This window comes from Equus caballus, chromosome 21 (assembly GCF_041296265.1).
Source record: "Equus caballus isolate H_3958 breed thoroughbred chromosome 21, TB-T2T, whole genome shotgun sequence".
NCBI classification, from domain to species: domain Eukaryota; kingdom Metazoa; phylum Chordata; class Mammalia; order Perissodactyla; family Equidae; genus Equus; species Equus caballus.
In genome coordinates, this window is record NC_091704.1 from 42,888,787 (window position 1) to 42,906,855 (window position 18,069).

Sequence of the window (18,069 nt, forward strand, 5' to 3'; positions counted from 1 at the left end):
TAGTACCCAAGATATAAAATAAATAGCCAATAGTAGATACTGGTAGAAATAAATGATGAAATAAATAAATGAAGGAGAAGAGACAATTCTTCTTTACAGGAGAATTCCAAGTAGTTTATGTAAATACCACCCCCTCCAGGAAGCGGAACTTAATTTTTCCACTCTCCCAAGAGTGAGCAGCATTTACTGACTTGCTTCCGAAGAACAGCATATGGAAAGGGGAGGAAAAAGTAACTTCACAGTGGAGAAACCTTAAAAATATGATAGCACGCACCAGTGATATATGATAAGAAAGGCACTTCACCTCTGAGATTTTTGTCTCCAAAATACATAGTCCCAGTCTAACCATGAGAAAAACAACATAAAAAAACAACTCAAGGGACATTCTACAAAATATCTGACCAGTACCCCTCAAAACTGTCAAGGTCATGAAAAACAAGGGAAGACTGAGAAACTATCATAAATCAGAAAAGACTAAACAGACATGAAGACTAAATGTATTGTAGTATTTTGAAAGGGATCTTAGTGGAAAAACCAGTGAAATCCAAATGAAGTTTGGAGTTAAGTTAACAGTAATGTACCAACATTGGTTGGTTTAATTGTCACAAATGTACCATGGCCACATAAGATGTTAACAACAGAAGAAACTGGGTTAGGGGTATATCTGAACTCTGGACTATCTTTACAGCTTTTCTATAAATTAAAAAATATTTTGAAATTAAAAGTTTACTAAAATCTTGAAATGGAAATATCAATATGATCTTATTTAAACATACACACACACATATGCTTATATATCTCTATTTTCTACTTCTTTCCACTGAAAAGGTCAAGAAGCAAAGATACCCCATTATCAATGAGCATGCGTAGCATCCAGATTTGGTCTCTAAATACCATTCCCACCAAAAAAAGAAAAACAGGTTTCCATGGGGAAATGCTGATTTCAGGACTTGGAAAGGAATGTACCAGGAAGGCTACATCATGTTGTGTGAGAAAATAAGCAAGCTTTTAAAGACTAATGAGGTCATGTCAAAACTACATAGCAATCAGGGACTCCCACTGGCCAAATCTGGAACAATTTAAACATCAACAAGAAAAATGACTGCAACTGACCGCAACACATGAAAAATTTCTAAGTCGCAAATACTGATACTCAAAAAAGAAAATGCCAAAAAAAGAAAACCAAAAACATCACCACCAATAACAGCAACAACTCATTTATCACCACCAGCTCTTAAGCTGAAATAAGTAATTAAAGGGAAATAACTAAGCATTTATCCTCCCTCTTTAGTAGGAAATGTATTTCAGGGTAACCAAATAACATCGGTTAATGAGGAAAAGTTCTTCTTTTAGAAGAATGCCAGCAAATAAATGTAGATGAAATAATAGAACTAGAAAAAAAAAAACTTGGAACCCTCAAGGGGATAACTGATTCAGGTATGAACAATTAATGGATGCTAAACTTGCTAAGTGAAGGGATAAGAATTTTGATATTTACATGGTGCCAAAGTGTCTCCCCATGAAGTTCCTGCCTATCTCAAGTATATAATATTCACTTTACAATGGAAGAATCAGATGTCACCAACCTAACCTAGGGATCAATCTTAATTGCTAGTCACTAATAGTGGCAACAACTAGACCATATATGCCACCTGATGTGATACAATATGGATTATGATCAAGCCTTTGGATCTTCTAGAGGAAATACTAGCGATAAAGAAACAAGTTAAATGACATCGTAAGAAAGCAATTAGAAAATGAGGGAGTAAGAACCTCATAGAGGAACACTGGGCCTGTCTGTTTAACGAAGTCATGGGGAAGGAAACGGTAGGAAGGAGACCCTGTTCTAGATTAAAAGATACATAAGAGAGGTACAAAATAAAGGTGATGTGTATTATTTGATTGGATCCATGTTTGACAAACCAGCATTAAAACACATTTTGAGGGCAAATGGACAAATTTAAATACGGAATGGTTATTAGCAATATTAAGGAATTCTAAAGAATTTTATTAGAAGTAACAATGGAACTATGTTTATATAGGAAAATGTCTATATTTCTGAAAGATACATACTGAAGCATTTCAAAGTGAAAGTTATGTCTGTCTTTATTTTTAAATACTGCAAAAATAACAATGAGATGAAGCAAATACAGAAAAATGTTTATAACTGTTAAATCTAAGTATGGTAGATGGTTATTATACTAACTCCTCTACTCTTCCTTATATTTGAAAGTTTTCATAGTAAAAAGCGAATTACAGATGAATATATAAATAGATATAAAAAACACATTAAGTCTAAAAAGAAACCCCAGTGTTATAAAAAATAGAGTCACATTATTTGGAGATTAGGGGCAAATGATGGCAAAGTTAACTGGTTCTCATGACTTAAAATAGTAACATTCACATAATGTTTGCAGTATTAGAGTTTATATTAATTTTACATGGATTGTCAGGAATTCTGTTTCTTCCCATCTACCCTTTGATAGTTCACTATTATACATAGAATGCAATGATTTAATTATGGAAGAGAAAATAAGCTTATTCTTGGGCTTTTCTGCGTTTTCAATTATGACAGTTTAGTAATAGAACACTGGCTTGCAACTCATGAAGCATACTCTATTCAGAGCTGATCATTAACAGAGCAGTGGATAATCCTGAACAAGTCCGCTTATAGTTGTAAAGGTAGAAGGAGAGCACAATCCCTATATGAATCAAGAGACTAGCCCATGAGGAAAAGGGATATAATGACATATTTTAAGTACATTTTTTAAATGTCATCATACTAACTCAAGATAACATGTTACTACTTTAAATCATGAGAGCTATTTTAAATCCAGCCATCACTGGAGATACTCAGTTTCTTTATTCTTTTTTTTTTCCCTGTCCAATTGATCAGAGATGTGCTATGTTCATTTAGGAAATTCTGCAATCTTTACTAACGATAGCTTCAGAGTTATGACTTCAAAATTTACAAATCGATATGATTTGTAGAAAACTGACCAAAGCCACCTGAGTCAAATACAACTTTTAAGTTATTTTGCTAGGTAACTATAGCTGCCAGAGAAATCTGAGGTCTCAATCCCAATTCTTTTCCACAGACAGACAGTTATTGTCTAAGCATTTATTGGCAAGTGAGCAAAAACAATTCATATGACCTGTCCTGCAGGCTTAAGAAAAATCCCAGCTCTCTAGCCTTTCAGAGGCTGCAAACACGACTTTCCTGAAAGGTTTACTAGAAGCAAACACCCAACAGTCCAGAGACAGGAACTTTCTCCACAGAGTTGACAGAATCCAGAGTTTACAGGTGGATATTAGGCTTAGCAAAAAACACATCTCTAAGAGCTTAGTTAAAGGTGAAACTACATTCTTACACCCTATTCATGCAAGATTAGGAAATGGGGTCTAAGTAATTTCAGTTAATCCACATTATCCTAAATATCTTTAAAACGTCATCAATGAGAGCCCATTTCTAACATACATTACGTAAGTTAACAAGATACCACTTTCACCAATAAAAATCCATTTTTGATACCCAATATGCTAAAAGATCAAATATGGACAAAAATAGAAATAAGAGGTTGGCTTGTGGTAGCAACATGTAAAGCCCTTTCTGATATAATGCTAGCTGACCATACCCACCCACACAGTGCGGCACCAACTAGCATCTGGGTTTGGCCTAACATATGTCATACACACATGCATAATATTACACAGTATTTACTGCAGTGTTTTAAAATAAACTAGGCAAGGTAACAATGTCAAAATAAAAGTATTTTTTTTAAAACAACAAAAGACAGAAAATGTCTTTACAATACAGGTTAATGAAACTTAAAGAAATTTAAGATACATTTTACTTTCATTTGAGTAGTGGAGGCAGAATACAGTCATATAAACTTACTGTATTTTGGTACAAATTATTATAGATGTAATTCAAATGACAACAGCACTGTCTTCAAATATGAAGATATTAAGTTGCGTAATACATACCATTCACAAGGCTGAAGGGACCGAAATGCCTTAAAAGACGCATCCATTCCAGCAAAATCCCAAAACTTAACATCATAGTCATATCCTCCAGTCACCAAACGGGCACCTGAGGGATCCAGACCCAAAGCAGAAACCTAGTTTAAAAAAAAGTTTAATTAATTGGAGAAAAGCTACTTACAATCTATTATAACCCCCATTTCCTTTGTCTAACTGACCTCCTACCTTACAGGCACTGGAAGTACAGACTGCCAACTGTTCTATTTCTGAAAAGCAGGAATGGACAGCACCTTCTATATTATTTGACTTTTCAGTATTATTTCTTTTGAAATAAATAAAGAAAAAATATTTTAATAAACTAAGTCATTCTTTATGTCTGAACAATATGACTAAAAACTCAAAACAATCAAAAACAAAAATAAACAATCACATTAAAAGTCTAAGAAGTGACTTCTGCTAACACCAACTACAAACTTACTTGCCCCCATGCCCACTCTATCCTTCTTCCCTCTTGTCACAATTAAAGAGCTGCCCCTGCTCCTGATAAGGCTGACCCCACCAGTGTTCATCCCACTTCAGTGCGACTTGAAATTACAAATCCACTGGTGGCTCGTCTATTCTGTGCCTGCCCTCCCTTCAAGAGTGTAAGTTCGGCTTCCACGCTGACCCACGGTGTGGAGCCACAGGGGTGGAGGCCCAGAGTCACATCTGTGCCCAGTAAAGCGCCGGGCACAAAACAGACACTCTAAGAAATATTTGTTTAAAAAAAGGAAGGAGGACTAAAAGTAAAATAAACCTATGCAACACAAAGAGAAATGCAATCTGACAAATATGATATAAATTATCCTCTGTCAAAAAAGAACAGGATAAACCGCAAAGATAACTCTTTCCTATCTGAGGGCAGAAGAAAGACAGCAAATTCTACAGCAAAGTGACTAAATGAGGTTTTCAATGCAGCATTCTGAAGGCTGAGGATCTCTGCAGCTGTTTGTATACATCATTCGTCATCCACCAAAAAGAAAAGAAAGGTAATGACTAAGAGAGAAAACAGGGCTCTGAGGTAGAAAACACTCCCCAGGTAGAGAAGACATATCCAGCCAGAGGATCTGCCAGCTACTTCTCAATCGCTATGTTCCAAATACTTGAAGAACACAGAAAGTCTAGTTAACTCTCAGGTGCATTTTAATCATACTGAAATAAAAAAGGACCTCAGGGGCTGGCCCCACGGCCAAGTGGTTAAGTTGGTGCACCCTGCTTCGGCGGCCCAGTGTTTTGCAGGTTCAGATCCTGGGCGAGGACATGGCACTGCTCATCAGGCCATGCTGAGGCGGCGTCCCACATCCCACAACTAGGACCCACAACTAAAATATACAACTATGTGCTGGGGGAGTTTGGGGAGAAAAAGCAGAAAAAAATTTTAAAAAGAAGATTGGCAACAATTGTTAGCTCAGATGCCAATCTTTAAAAAAAAAAAATAAGAACTCATATAAATGTTGGTCTAAAAGAATGGCTTAGAACAGAGTTGTAAGTATAATTATTTTAGGGGCCAGCCCCATGGCCAAGTGGTTAAGTTCACACACTCTGCTTCGGCAGCCCAGGGTTTCAGTGGCCCAGGTTTGGATCCTGGGCACAGACATGGCACCACTCGTCAGGCCACACTGAGGCAGCGTCCCACATGCCACAACAAGAAGGACTCACAACTAAAGCATACAACTATGTACTGGGGGGATTTGTGGATAAAAACTGGCAATAGTTGTTAGCTCAGGGGCCAATCTTTAAAAAGAAAAAGCATAATTATTTTAAGCTAATAAAAAGACTAAAAACTAATATCAGATTATTCTGGGTGATGGTCTGAATTTCTTTGAACAATAAATAAAATGTTTTAAACTTTCTGTTTTAATGTTTACTGCATGAAATGTCAGATCATGTAAAAATAATCATCTGTTCCAATTTGAGAAGGGACACAAATACTTTCAGCTTTGGCCTCTTTGTTCAGAGAATTAATTTTTATCACCTCCTTCTTCTTGTAAGAAGTCTTAAACTTCAGTCCATAAGGTAATTCAATTTATGAATTTAATTTATCCCATAGTACATTAACTGTATAAACTTTTGCATATTTATAGCTTTTTTTGTATCTAGAAATTCTTCAGTAAAATATTTTTAAAATTTAAGTGGTTTCAAAACCATACAAGCCTTGTTTACATAGGAAGACTTAGTAAAGAATCTTTCAATTCATTATAAATCATTGATCATCCGATGTTTTTAGCCCAAAACTTTGAAAGAACTCCCTACACAATTCCCATTTATTAATATTTCAGTCTTTCTGTGAGATACCCAAAAGCATCCATTTTTACTGTGGTCAGAAGTAAATTATTCATTTAAGCAATATATGAAAATAGAAATACTTGGAAGGAAACATATGGCTATGACACCTATATTAAAAGGAAGAAAGATCTCAACTCAGTAACTTTAGCATCTACCTTAAAAAACTACCAAAAGAATGGGGGCCGGCCCAGTGGTGCAGTGATTAAGTGCGCACATTCTGCTTTGGCAGCCCAGGGTTCGCCGGTTCGGATCCCGGGTATGGACACAGCACCACTTGGCACGCCATACTGTGGTAGGCATCCCACATATAAAAAAAAGTAGAGGAAGGTGGGCATGGATGTTAGCTCAGGGCCAGTCTTCCTCAGCAAAAAGAGGAGGAATGGCAGCAGTTAGCTCAGGGCTAATCTTCCAAAAAAAAAAAAAAAAAACCGACCAAAAGAAGAATAAACAAAACCCAAAGCAAGCAGAAGGAAGGAAATAACAAAGATCAGAGCAGGAATCAGTAAAATAGAGAATTTTTTAAAACAAAGAAAATCAACAGGACCGAAAGTTGGTCCTTTGAAAATTCTAAGAAAATTGTGAAAGCTTTAGGCAGCTGGCCAAGCAAAAACAGAAAGAATTACTAAAATGAGGAATGAAAGAGCGGACTCACTACCAACATAACAGAAACTAAAAGGATTACAAAGGAGTTCTGTGAACTGCATGCCAACCAGTTAGATAACTTAGAGGAAAGGTACAAATTTTTAGAAAGATACAAATTACCAAAACTGACTCATGAAGAAAAAGAAAACCTAATAGATTTTTAATAAGGGCTTGAATTAGTAATCAAAAATCTTTCCACAAAGAAAAGCCTATATCCATATGGCTTCACTGGTGAATTCTACCAAACATTTGAAGAAGAATTAATATCCTTCCTTCATAAACTCTTCCAGAAAATGGAGGAGTAAATGCTTCCAAACTCATTCTACAAGGCCAATATTGCCTTGACACCAAAACCAAAGACATCATAAGAAAACAAAACTATAGACCTATATCCCTTATGAATATAAACACAAAAATCCTCAACAAAATATTAACAAACTGAATCCAGCGACATACAACAAGAAGTATACACCACGATAAAGTGAGTTATTCTAGGAATAAGTACAAAAATACAAGGTTGGTGGGGCTGGCCTAGTGGCGTAGCAGTTAAGTTCGTACACTCCGCTTCAGTGGCCCAGGGCTCACCAGTTTGGATCCCGGGCACAGACCTACACACCACTTATCAAGCCATGCTGTGGCAGGTGTCTCACATATAAAATAGAGGAAGATGGGCACAGATGTTAGCTCAGGGCTAATCTTCCACAGCAAAAAGAGCAGGATCAGCAGCAGATGTTAGCTCAGGGCTAATCTTCCTCAAAAAAATATATAGATAAGGTTGGTTTAACACCTGAAAATCAATTGTTGTAATACACTATAGTAAGAGAATAAAGGACAAAAAACACATAGTCATCTCAATAGAAAACCCTAAGGAATCTACTAAAAAACTACTAGAATAAATGAGTTCAATAAGGTAACAAGAAATAAGATCAATATACAGAAATCAACTGTATTTCTATGCAATACCAATGAACAATCCAAACATGAAACTGAGAAAACAATTTCATTTACGATATCATCCAAATGAATAAAATACTTTACGAAATAAATATTACAGAAAAGGACAAGACCTGTATACTAAAAATTATAAAATGCTGTTCAAAAAAATTTTAAAGATCTAAATAAATGGAAAGACATTCCAGGCTCATGAATCAGAAGACTTAATATTGTTAAGATGGCAATACTCCCTGGAATTGGTTTACAAATTCAACACAATCCCTATCAAAATCCCAGCTGGACTTTTTGAAGAAATTGGCAAGCTGATCCTAAAATTCACATGGAAATGCAAAGGACCCAAAATAGCCAAAGCAATCTTGAAAGAGTACAACAAAGTTAGAGGACTTCAACTTTCCTGACTTCAAAAGTTACTACAAAGCTACAGGATTAAAGATAGCATGGTACTGGCTTGAGGATAGATTTATAGATCAGTGCAATATAATTGAGAGTCTAGGAATAAAGCTTTACACTTGTGGCCAACTGATTTTCACCAAAGTTATTAGTACTAGCCTATTTCATAACTTTATTTTATAATACAGGTAGTCCTCACTTTGCACTATACCATGTTAACCGAAATTCATGCAGATTGGAACCAAGCGAAGTGAAGACACAGTCCCAATATGCACAGGTCTCCGTAACTGGTACTATGGAAAATTAGGGCTGCCTGTAAATACTTATTAAAAACTTAATGAGAACAGTGAGAATATCCTGAATACCATACAAATTTAAAACTAGAGCATCAGAAGACAGCAGCACTTTTATGTAACTCTAGTATCCAATATAGTTATTGATGCTATTTTTGTCCATAATACTGAGAAGATGCTGATACACATAGAAAAGCATTTGTAAACAATAATAGTCTTGATTTTTTTAAGCCAACGTTCCAACCTCATCATACTGTTCAAATCAAACTGATCCAGGAGGATGAAAGTGAAAAAGTAGTGACCCACAAGCTGAGTAGACGGGGTGGGGTGGGTGCTAGAAATGTAAACAAAACTGGCCTTACGTAGATAATTGGTAAGGCTCAGATATAAATATATGTGGATTCCTTTTAGTATTCTCTATACTTCTGTGAATGTGTAAATATTTTTACAATAACCAGTTGGAAAAAAACTAGACCAGACATAATAGTTACCTTCCTAATCTCTGACACATTTACAAGGAGATGAGATATATGCAGGGTAAAAGCAGGAATGCAAAAACATTAATTAACCAAACAGTACAATTAGAAGCTCTAATTGATTTTTAATACATAAAACAAGATAGAGCATTTTTTTAAACTATATTTCTTTAAAAGATAAAATCTGATTTGAAAAAATAAGAATATTTAAATAAAACATGTATGATATGCATAAACTCTCTCAGTTGTAAAAATCTCTGGACTAAATGACAGGAAAGCCTCCTTTTAAGTACTATCAGTCTATAATGCCTTTCCTTATTTACTTAAAACCACGAAAATTATTAAAATTTTGTCACGATTTCAGAATTAAAATATCAAAAGTTTGATTTAATAAAAAGTAGATAAAATATCCAGAATTAGATGAAAATGATTTCTTAAGACAGCAGTTCTCAGATATTTTGGCTTTGAAACCCTTTACACTTCTAAAATCTATAGAGGACCCCCAAAAGCATTTGTTTATGTGAGTTATGTGTATCAATATTTACCACAGTAAGAATTAAAATTAAGATGTTTAAACATATTTATTGTTCACTTCATTTAAAACAATAAACCTACTATGCTTTAACATATTTTTATGAAAACGATATTTTCAAAAGCAAAAAATTTAGTGAGAAGAATGTCACTGTTTTAACATCCGTGTCTATTAATTCTATTACTTGTGCCACTTCTGAGTCTATTTCTATTGACTGATGTTTTCCCCCTTATTACAGGATGTAGTTTCCTACTTTACATGTCAAATAGCTAGAAAAAGGCAGCTTCACTGAAAAGGGAAAGCAAGGTGATTATATTTTCATTCATTGATAAGCAAGTTTCACTCATTCAACTACTACTTTTTAACAGTTCTACAAGATAAAATGAATTCATCTTATATCTCAAAAATTTGTTATAAATCATTAAATAACCAACAAATATAATATGAAAATATAATCCATAAATCTAAGTAATATAATCTTAGAGCAATACAGTGACTATTTTATGTTTATTTCTTATCTCAACATTCATCTAAAAAATGAACTCAGGCCTTTTACCGAAAGAAAAATAAAGCTAAGGGTACTGAGAAATTTTCCCACACCATAAAAAAGAAAACTGTTTTGAGTTTCATTTCTTTCTTTCACTAGTAATGTTCCTATATCAAAGAAAAAGAGGTTTTAAAGCCAACAATAACAATGACAATAATAAGTGTTCCTATTTTAAATGAAATGCAATGGCTATTTTGACTGAACAGAAAAGCAATCTCTCCATTTTGCTTAATATCTATAGCTTTTGCGATATCAGTTGACTGCGTAATTAGCATTAATACAAATGTATCTTATTAGTTCATTTTTCCATTAGAGCCCTGTTACTTAGAAAAAAGAATCCAATTTTTACAACTTACTGTTTTAGTGCCATGCTTTAGTGTTATCTCATGTGAGTCGGGGATCTTTTGGACAGGATTCTGAAAAAAAGAAAATTTCATGACACTGATGAGTAATATACAGTAATTGGGGAAAACTGCATACCACATTCACAGGAAATAGAATTTTTAAAAATTGCATCACTGGGGCTGGCCCGGTGGCAGAGCAATTAAGTTTGCACACTCCACTTCGGCGGCCCAGGGTTTGCCAGTTCAGATCCCAGGCATGGACCTACCCACCGATTATCAAGCCATGCTGATAAAGTAGAGGAAGTATGGGCATGGATGTTAGCGCAGGGCCAGTCTTCCTCAGCAAAAAGAGGAGGATTGGTAGCAGATGTTAGCTCAGGGCTAATCTTTCTCAAAAAAATAATGAAATAAAATAAAAATAAAACCTAAGAAACTCTTTTTATGTTGTATGAAATCGTAAGGTCTTCTCAGCATCCAAAATATTTAAAGTTCTCTTTTCATTGGAAGTTGAGCATACTTTAAACTACCTATGTACTTAATTTATAATAAACAACAAAATCTCCACAGGGTGGATATATATACCTTTAAAAGTTTAAAAAACAAAAAGTTGTCTACTGTCCAAAATGGTACAAACAAGGAACGGTCATTCACTGATTCATCGATTCAACAAGCATTTATTAAAGTGAGATTATAGCAGATGCTAGGTGGCATCAGACACAGCCTCTACTCATCTCCCCTCCAAGAAGCATATGGTCTAAGAGGGAGACATCAGTGACTAATTCAATATAATAAATGCTACAATAGTCAGGGGTATGGACAGAATAACAGAGATAGAGAAGATGGATGCATAAATCAGACATAAGAGGTCACAGTGATCATTTGAATAAGAAGTTTCATAGTTTAGTCAACTCTCCATTATCCAAGAGCAAGCTAATCATACTAAAATTCCATAGCCATTACAAATTCACCTTAGGATCATCTTGCAATATACTTAACAAAATATGTGCAATCTAACAGACTTTGGTCCCTATCTCCTCTCACTCTTTAGGATCCCTGATGAATCAATCAATCACCAGTTCTTTCTACATTATCTTAAATCTTTCCCCTGCTATGCCTCTTTCTCCTCAGCATATAAACATTTAAAGTACTTCCTGTATTAAAACACACACACACACTGATTTCCCCTACATTTACTGCCATAACACTGTCTTTTCCTTGGCAATCAAGCTTCTTCACACTACAGTTTTCACGCAGTTTCTCTAATTTCTTTCACCCTTCTACCTCTACCACTTTGGCACTTGTCATTTTACTCCTAATGGCTAGCACCGTTCTTGGCACTTAAGACACTCTCAGTAATTATGACCCGAATGAATAAACAAGTCCCTACAGTACCAGTGGATACTTTTCAGAACTTTACCTGCACACCCGACCTTTCAACAGCATGATAACTATTCTTTCCTGGGAGGAAACAGCACAGACAAAAAGCCAGAAAAGCTAGGGTTTTTAAATCTAGCTTTGCCTCTCACTAACCCTATCATAACCTCAGGAGACTTATGACTCAGTTTCCTCACTTGCAAATTGAGGATAATGGCAGCTGCCCCTTAGGTTACTGTGAGGTCAGTTGTTTAAAGCCCCTAATACAGAGTCTGGCACAAAGTAGGTGCTCAATAAATAACAGCCACCATTTATTCTAAGGCGTACCTCCTATATGTCTGGTCATATCATCTTAGACTATTTCCAAGTTTCTCTTCCTCTTTACCTAGCTAATTCCTACTCACCCCTCAAGACTCAATTCAGATGTGACCTGCTCCTGGAAGCATTTCTCAACATTTCACGCTCCAGGTTAAATGACCCTTCTATGCAGTCTCATGACAACTTCTCCTTATCTCTATCACAGAACTTAACACAATACATTGTAATTGTTGACCTGTCTCCCTCCCCACTACTCCCTAACAAAACTGTGAAATGGATACTTCTCAAAGACTGTGTATATATCTATTACCTCGGATCTCCAGTTCACAAAACAGCTGGTGTACGGCAGACACACACAAAAGTTTTTGGAATGAATGAATGGCCCAACGTCTACCTTGTAGATCACGTTAGATTGTAATTTTTAATTTACCTTCAAACATTAATGTTTATGTCCATAAAGAAGAGAAAGTGCTATTTATCTGGTCAGCCTGGTGAGTGAGAGTCAGGGATAACTGAGGATTTTGAAAAAATGAAAACCTTTGAAGACCAAATGATTCTATCCCAGAGTAAAAGCAGATTTAAAGTTGCCAGAATAGAGAAATAAAGGCAGTTTTGTTTATTAGACTCTTTGCATCTGAGAGATTACTGTAGTCTATTACTACCACAAATCAGTGAAGATTAGGAACCAAGAAAGCCCTGAACAGCAACACTTACCTCACAGTGGCCTAAGGAACTAGTGGAGAGTTTACAGTTTATTTTAAGACAAAGATGTTACAGTATGGTTTACTATGTTTTGGAAAGTGCTACACATACCTACTTCAGAGATACCAACATTCTAAAATAATTTAAAAGTCAAACAAATGAATTCTAGACTATTCCTAGATATGTAAGCCATTGCTCTCTTTGCAGTTGACAATATTTGTCAGCAATAAAAACTTACATATAAGTGCTTGGTTCTCTTGCAAGAACCAGAACAGTTCAAATGTTTCACTTAGAGAAGAATCTATTATAGGCTGTGTCTCATTTCATAACTAATTACTTTTTCATCACTCAGGAAACAGAAACACTATCATGGAAAGAGGGGATGAAAATTATTTCATTGAATTCAATGCAGAATATGCCTATATATGGACAATTGCTGACATTTAAAGAAAAAAACTTACAAGAACACAGAACAACTTAGTATTTACATTAGGAGTGAATTAAATGTTTAAATAAATGTTGTTTACATTTAAAATCAAAGTTTTACTGGAAATCATGTAGGGCATAACTCATAAAAAGCCCATATAATTGGCACAACTAAATCATCTAAAATAGTAGCAATCCATCTTTTGGTAGCATATCACTTAATGGTGACTGTTCTTTTTCCAGAACTTTTACTAATGACTTTTTGAAATATGGCTTAGTGTGAAATTTGCTATAACAGTAAAATATTTTCAAGATTTTCCTGCCAGGGGACACCATAAACTATAAGACTTCAATGAAGTCATTTAATACCAGAATTCATAACAAGAGCCACAGTTTTAATGGAAGAGGTGGAAAGATAGCAGTTTTTATTTTGGTTTGGTTTTAAATGCCAACCAAAGGATTATTTCCCAGGCTCTTTGGTTTACCCCCAATAACAATGAGAGCAAATATATCTGGAATGACATGAGTGATTCCATCTGACGTACATCCTTACAGTGTTTTCAAAAGACGTGCAAATCAGAAATAACCTTTCTAGGGTAAAGGTGTCGTTAAGTTTAAAAAGTTGGATATGTATGGTACTATAAGCCATAATAAAAAGTCTACCCAGTAACAAAGATCTGCCACAAAGTAGCTAGGCATTGGGAGGAAAGAATGGGGACTGCCAAGCAGAAGCTTGAAAATGAGCACTATTTTTTGCCAGAAACCACTTTGGAAATAGTTACCAGTACAGCAACACAGGCAATGAGAATTAGGGTCTATTGTAGTGTAACTCTGGGGATCCAATAACACTGACTTAACAGGAATTCACTTATTCATTCACTCACTAATCATACATTCATTTAACAAACATTTATTGAGCATTTAATTACATACCACATATCAGGGACTACAGTTAGATTAAAGATAAAAAAGATCAATAATGAAGACTGCTCACAAGGAACTGTCAGTCCAGTAAAGAAAAACAGACAGGTAAACAAACAGGCAAACTAAAATGCTTCAGGTGCTATGACAGAAGAACAGTCAGGGTTCAGTGCTCAATTCCATTCCACCCGGAGAAGTAGAGGGTGATTAGAAAAGGCTTCATGGGGCTGGCCCCGTGGCCGAGTGGTTAAGTTCGCGCGCTCCGCTGCAGGCGGCCCAGTGTTTCGTTGGTTCGAATCCTGGGTGCGGACATGGCACTGCTCATCAAACCACGCTGAGGCAGCATCCCACATGCCACAACTAGAAGGACCCACAACGAAGAATATAGAACTACGTACCGGGGGACTTTGGGGAGAAAAAGGAAAAAATAAAATCTTAAAAAAAAAAAAAAAAAAAAAAAAGAAAAGGCTTCATAAAAGAGATGTTTGAGATGCCTTTGGAAAAGTAAATAGAGGTTCCCTAGGTGAATGTGGAGGGCATTCAGAGAGAATAAGATGAATCTTGAAACTTTCTGAACTGCAAATATTTTTGCCTGGCTACAGTTTAAATTGCTGGGAAGGAAAAAGGGGAAGACTGTGTGTGTTATGTGTATATATGCAGTATTTTTTTTTAAAAACTTAACCCAGAGAGTTAATTAGGAGCCAGATTGCATACAATGCCAACAATGTGAAATTTAAGCTTTGAGCCACATAGAGTAATTTGATAAGATGTGAGTTTTCAAAAAATCACCAAGGAGTTCTGTGCATCAAAAGACACAATCAAGGGCCAGCTTGGTGGCATAACAGTCAAGTTCCCATGCTCCACTTTGGCAGCCCGAGGTTTGCTGGTTTGGATCCTGGGCACAGATCTATGCACTACTTATTGGGCCATTCTGTAGCAGGCATCCCACAGATAAAATGGAGGGAGATGGGGCACAGACGTTAGCTCAGGGCCAATTTTCCTTAGCAAAAAGAGAATTGGCATCAGATGTTAGCTCAGGGCTAATCTTCCTCAAAAAAAAATTTAAAAAGACACAATCAAGACAGTGAAAAGGCAACATACAGAATGGGAGGAAATATCCACAAATCATATATCTACTAAGGAGTTAATATCCAGAATATACTTTAAAAACTCCTACAACTCAATAATCAAAAAACAAACAACCTGACTCAAAAACTGGCAAAGGAACTGAATAGATATGTCTCTAAAGGAGATATACAGGTGATCAACAAGCATGTGAAAAGATACTCACCATCACTAACCATTAGAGAAATGCAAATAATAACCACAATGATATAGCACTTCACACTCATTAGGATGGCTATTATTTAAAAAGGAAGAAAGAAAGAAAAATAAAGTAAACTATTGGAGAGGACGTACAAAAACTAGAACGCTTATGCATCACTGGAAGGAAATGGTACAGCTGCTATGGAAAACAGTATAGTGGTTCCTCAAAAAATTAAAAATAGAATTATCTTATGATTCAGCAATTCCACTCTGAGCATACACTCAAAAACATTGAAAGGAGAGTCTCAAAGAGATGTTTGTACACCCAAGTTCATAGCAGCATTATTCACGACAGTCAAAAGGTGGAAGCAACCCAAGTGGATGAATGGATAAACAAAATGTGGTATATACATACAATGCAATAGTATTCAGTCTTAAAATGGAAGGTAAATCTGACACATGCTACAACATGAATGAACCTGGAAGACATTATGCTAGGTGAAATAAGCCAGTCATAGAAAGACAAATACTGTATGATTCCACTTATATGAGGTATCTAGAGTAGTCAAATTCATAGAAACAGAAAGTAGAATAGTGGTTGCAGGGTCGGGAGAGAGCAGGAAATGCGGAGTTGTTGTTTAATAGGTATGGAATTTGTTTTGCGAGATGAAAAAGTTCTGGAGATCAGTTGCACAACAACGTAACACTACTGAACTGTACCTTTTAAAACGGTTATGCATAGTTTACCAAAACAAAATACCTCTTTAATAGATATAACCCACAGAAGCAAACAAAAAAAAGACAAAAAGATGCATAATAAGCCTGAATTCTTCTCAATGCTCTAATAAACTTTAGGTAAGCTTCAAAATAAATCATTTATCAAACGTTTAAAATCCTTCTCCAAAAATGTAAAGTTACATGTCTAAAATATTGCAGGAAGGAAGGACAATTTCCTAGCTAATTCTCACAGCTGGTTCCAATTCTTCAATTAGCAGTATTCCCAAACCGCCTCTAAATTACCTTCAAACCATTTATGCCCTTTTGCAAGCTACAATCTTGGAGAACATTTCTCAGTAACATGACTTAAGAATACATTGTTAAAAAACTGTGAGAGCTGAGAAACTCAAAAAAGTTCATTCTTATACTTTATCAAAAATTATGCTATTTAAAAAAAAACTCCATGACACTATCAATAAACACAAAGATAATTTTCTATGTTTATTTATCACTCGACAATGGCAGGTGATAAGCCAATAGGATTTATACCAAATGACACATTTATTTTCAAAAGCTACCATGAACATATGCCTTATCATTTCCTAACACCGTAAAATTTTGTGACTATTTTGGGTCTTATTCTTATTTGCTAAGTCTGAAGACCTGAAATCTAAACAGAACTATGAGATTAACTTCACTTGTAACCTTCACTAAGCCACTTAACTATATAGAACCTCAGCTTTTTCATCTATAAAAGTGAAAAGAGTCGGATTAGGTAATTCATGACACTCTATGACGACATGGTTTACATTAAACTTATTCACATCTGGAACTATGAACACTACCTTATGTCCTTCCCTGACTTCCATCTTCTTCACTTCTCTCCACATTGCTCACCACCATGATAGTACGCTTCCTAGATCATTTTTCATTGAAAACTTTCACTGGTCTCCACCACCTTTAGTAGCAATCAATAACTTTTCACAGCACTCACACATTTTTGTTTTAGAAATTTTCTACATTTGTAGGATATTGTTCCAGGCTAAGTTTTAAAAAAATCAATGTTTTTAAAAAGTTTCTGGTCAAAAGATACAAACTTTCAGCTATAAGATAAATGCTGGGGATACAATGTATAGCATGGTGACTATAGCTAATAATACTGTAAACTTGAAATTTGCTAAAAAAGTTGATCTTAAGTGTTCTCACCATACCCCCCCAAAAAAAGTAACTGTGTGAGGTGATGGATGTGTTAATTAACTTGATTGTGGTAATCATTTCACAATGTACATATCAAACCATTAAGTTGTACACCTTAACTAGACAAAATTTTTATTTGTCAATTATACCTCAATAAAGCTGGAAAATAAATATCATTAAAAACAAAATAGTTTCATATACAATTAAAAAGCAGATAGTCTGTTATAAAATACTAATCTCTAAAGAGTCTAGCAATATTCTTATCCTTTGCAGGTATATTTACTTTTCATTTATTACTTCTTAGTGAAACAGTCTTAGACTTACTCATCACCATTGATTGGTCTACCTACTAAAAAGTTTTTGTAAGCTGTTTTCCAGAGACCGTGAGAGCCCAAGGGGGCAGCACCCACTTGCAGAACTGCCATCAAGTTGATGCTGGGCAACCCTCTCAAGAGCCGTGTTCCTGCTGAAACTGGGAGAGAGCATGTGCAAAAGACGAAATATCAGAGTATGCACAGAAGATGGAAACCAAGTCCTCAGATGACCTTGAGCAGTGCCAGAACCAAAAGTTCCCTAACTACAGAACTCAAGGAGATATGAAAGCCACATGGGGAACCTAACGAGAAGCAAGGGTCCTTTGATTTATAGCACACAGGACTTA

The 18,069-nt window shown here is 35.5% G+C and overlaps 1 protein-coding gene across 2 annotated transcripts in view; it reads right to left on the reverse strand.

The window, feature by feature from the left end:
- Positions 1 to 18,069, reverse strand: part of WDR70 (WD repeat domain 70) — a 284,820-nt gene that overhangs the window by 224,876 nt on the left and 41,875 nt on the right. For both annotated transcript variants that reach the window (XM_001499471.6, XM_070245899.1), the window contains exons 6-7: positions 10,500 to 10,559; positions 3,988 to 4,121 (exon numbers count right to left, since the gene is read on the reverse strand). In XM_001499471.6, coding sequence (XP_001499521.1) covers positions 3,988 to 4,121; positions 10,500 to 10,559 — 194 coding nt within the window. The remainder of the gene's footprint in view (positions 1 to 3,987; positions 4,122 to 10,499; positions 10,560 to 18,069) is intronic.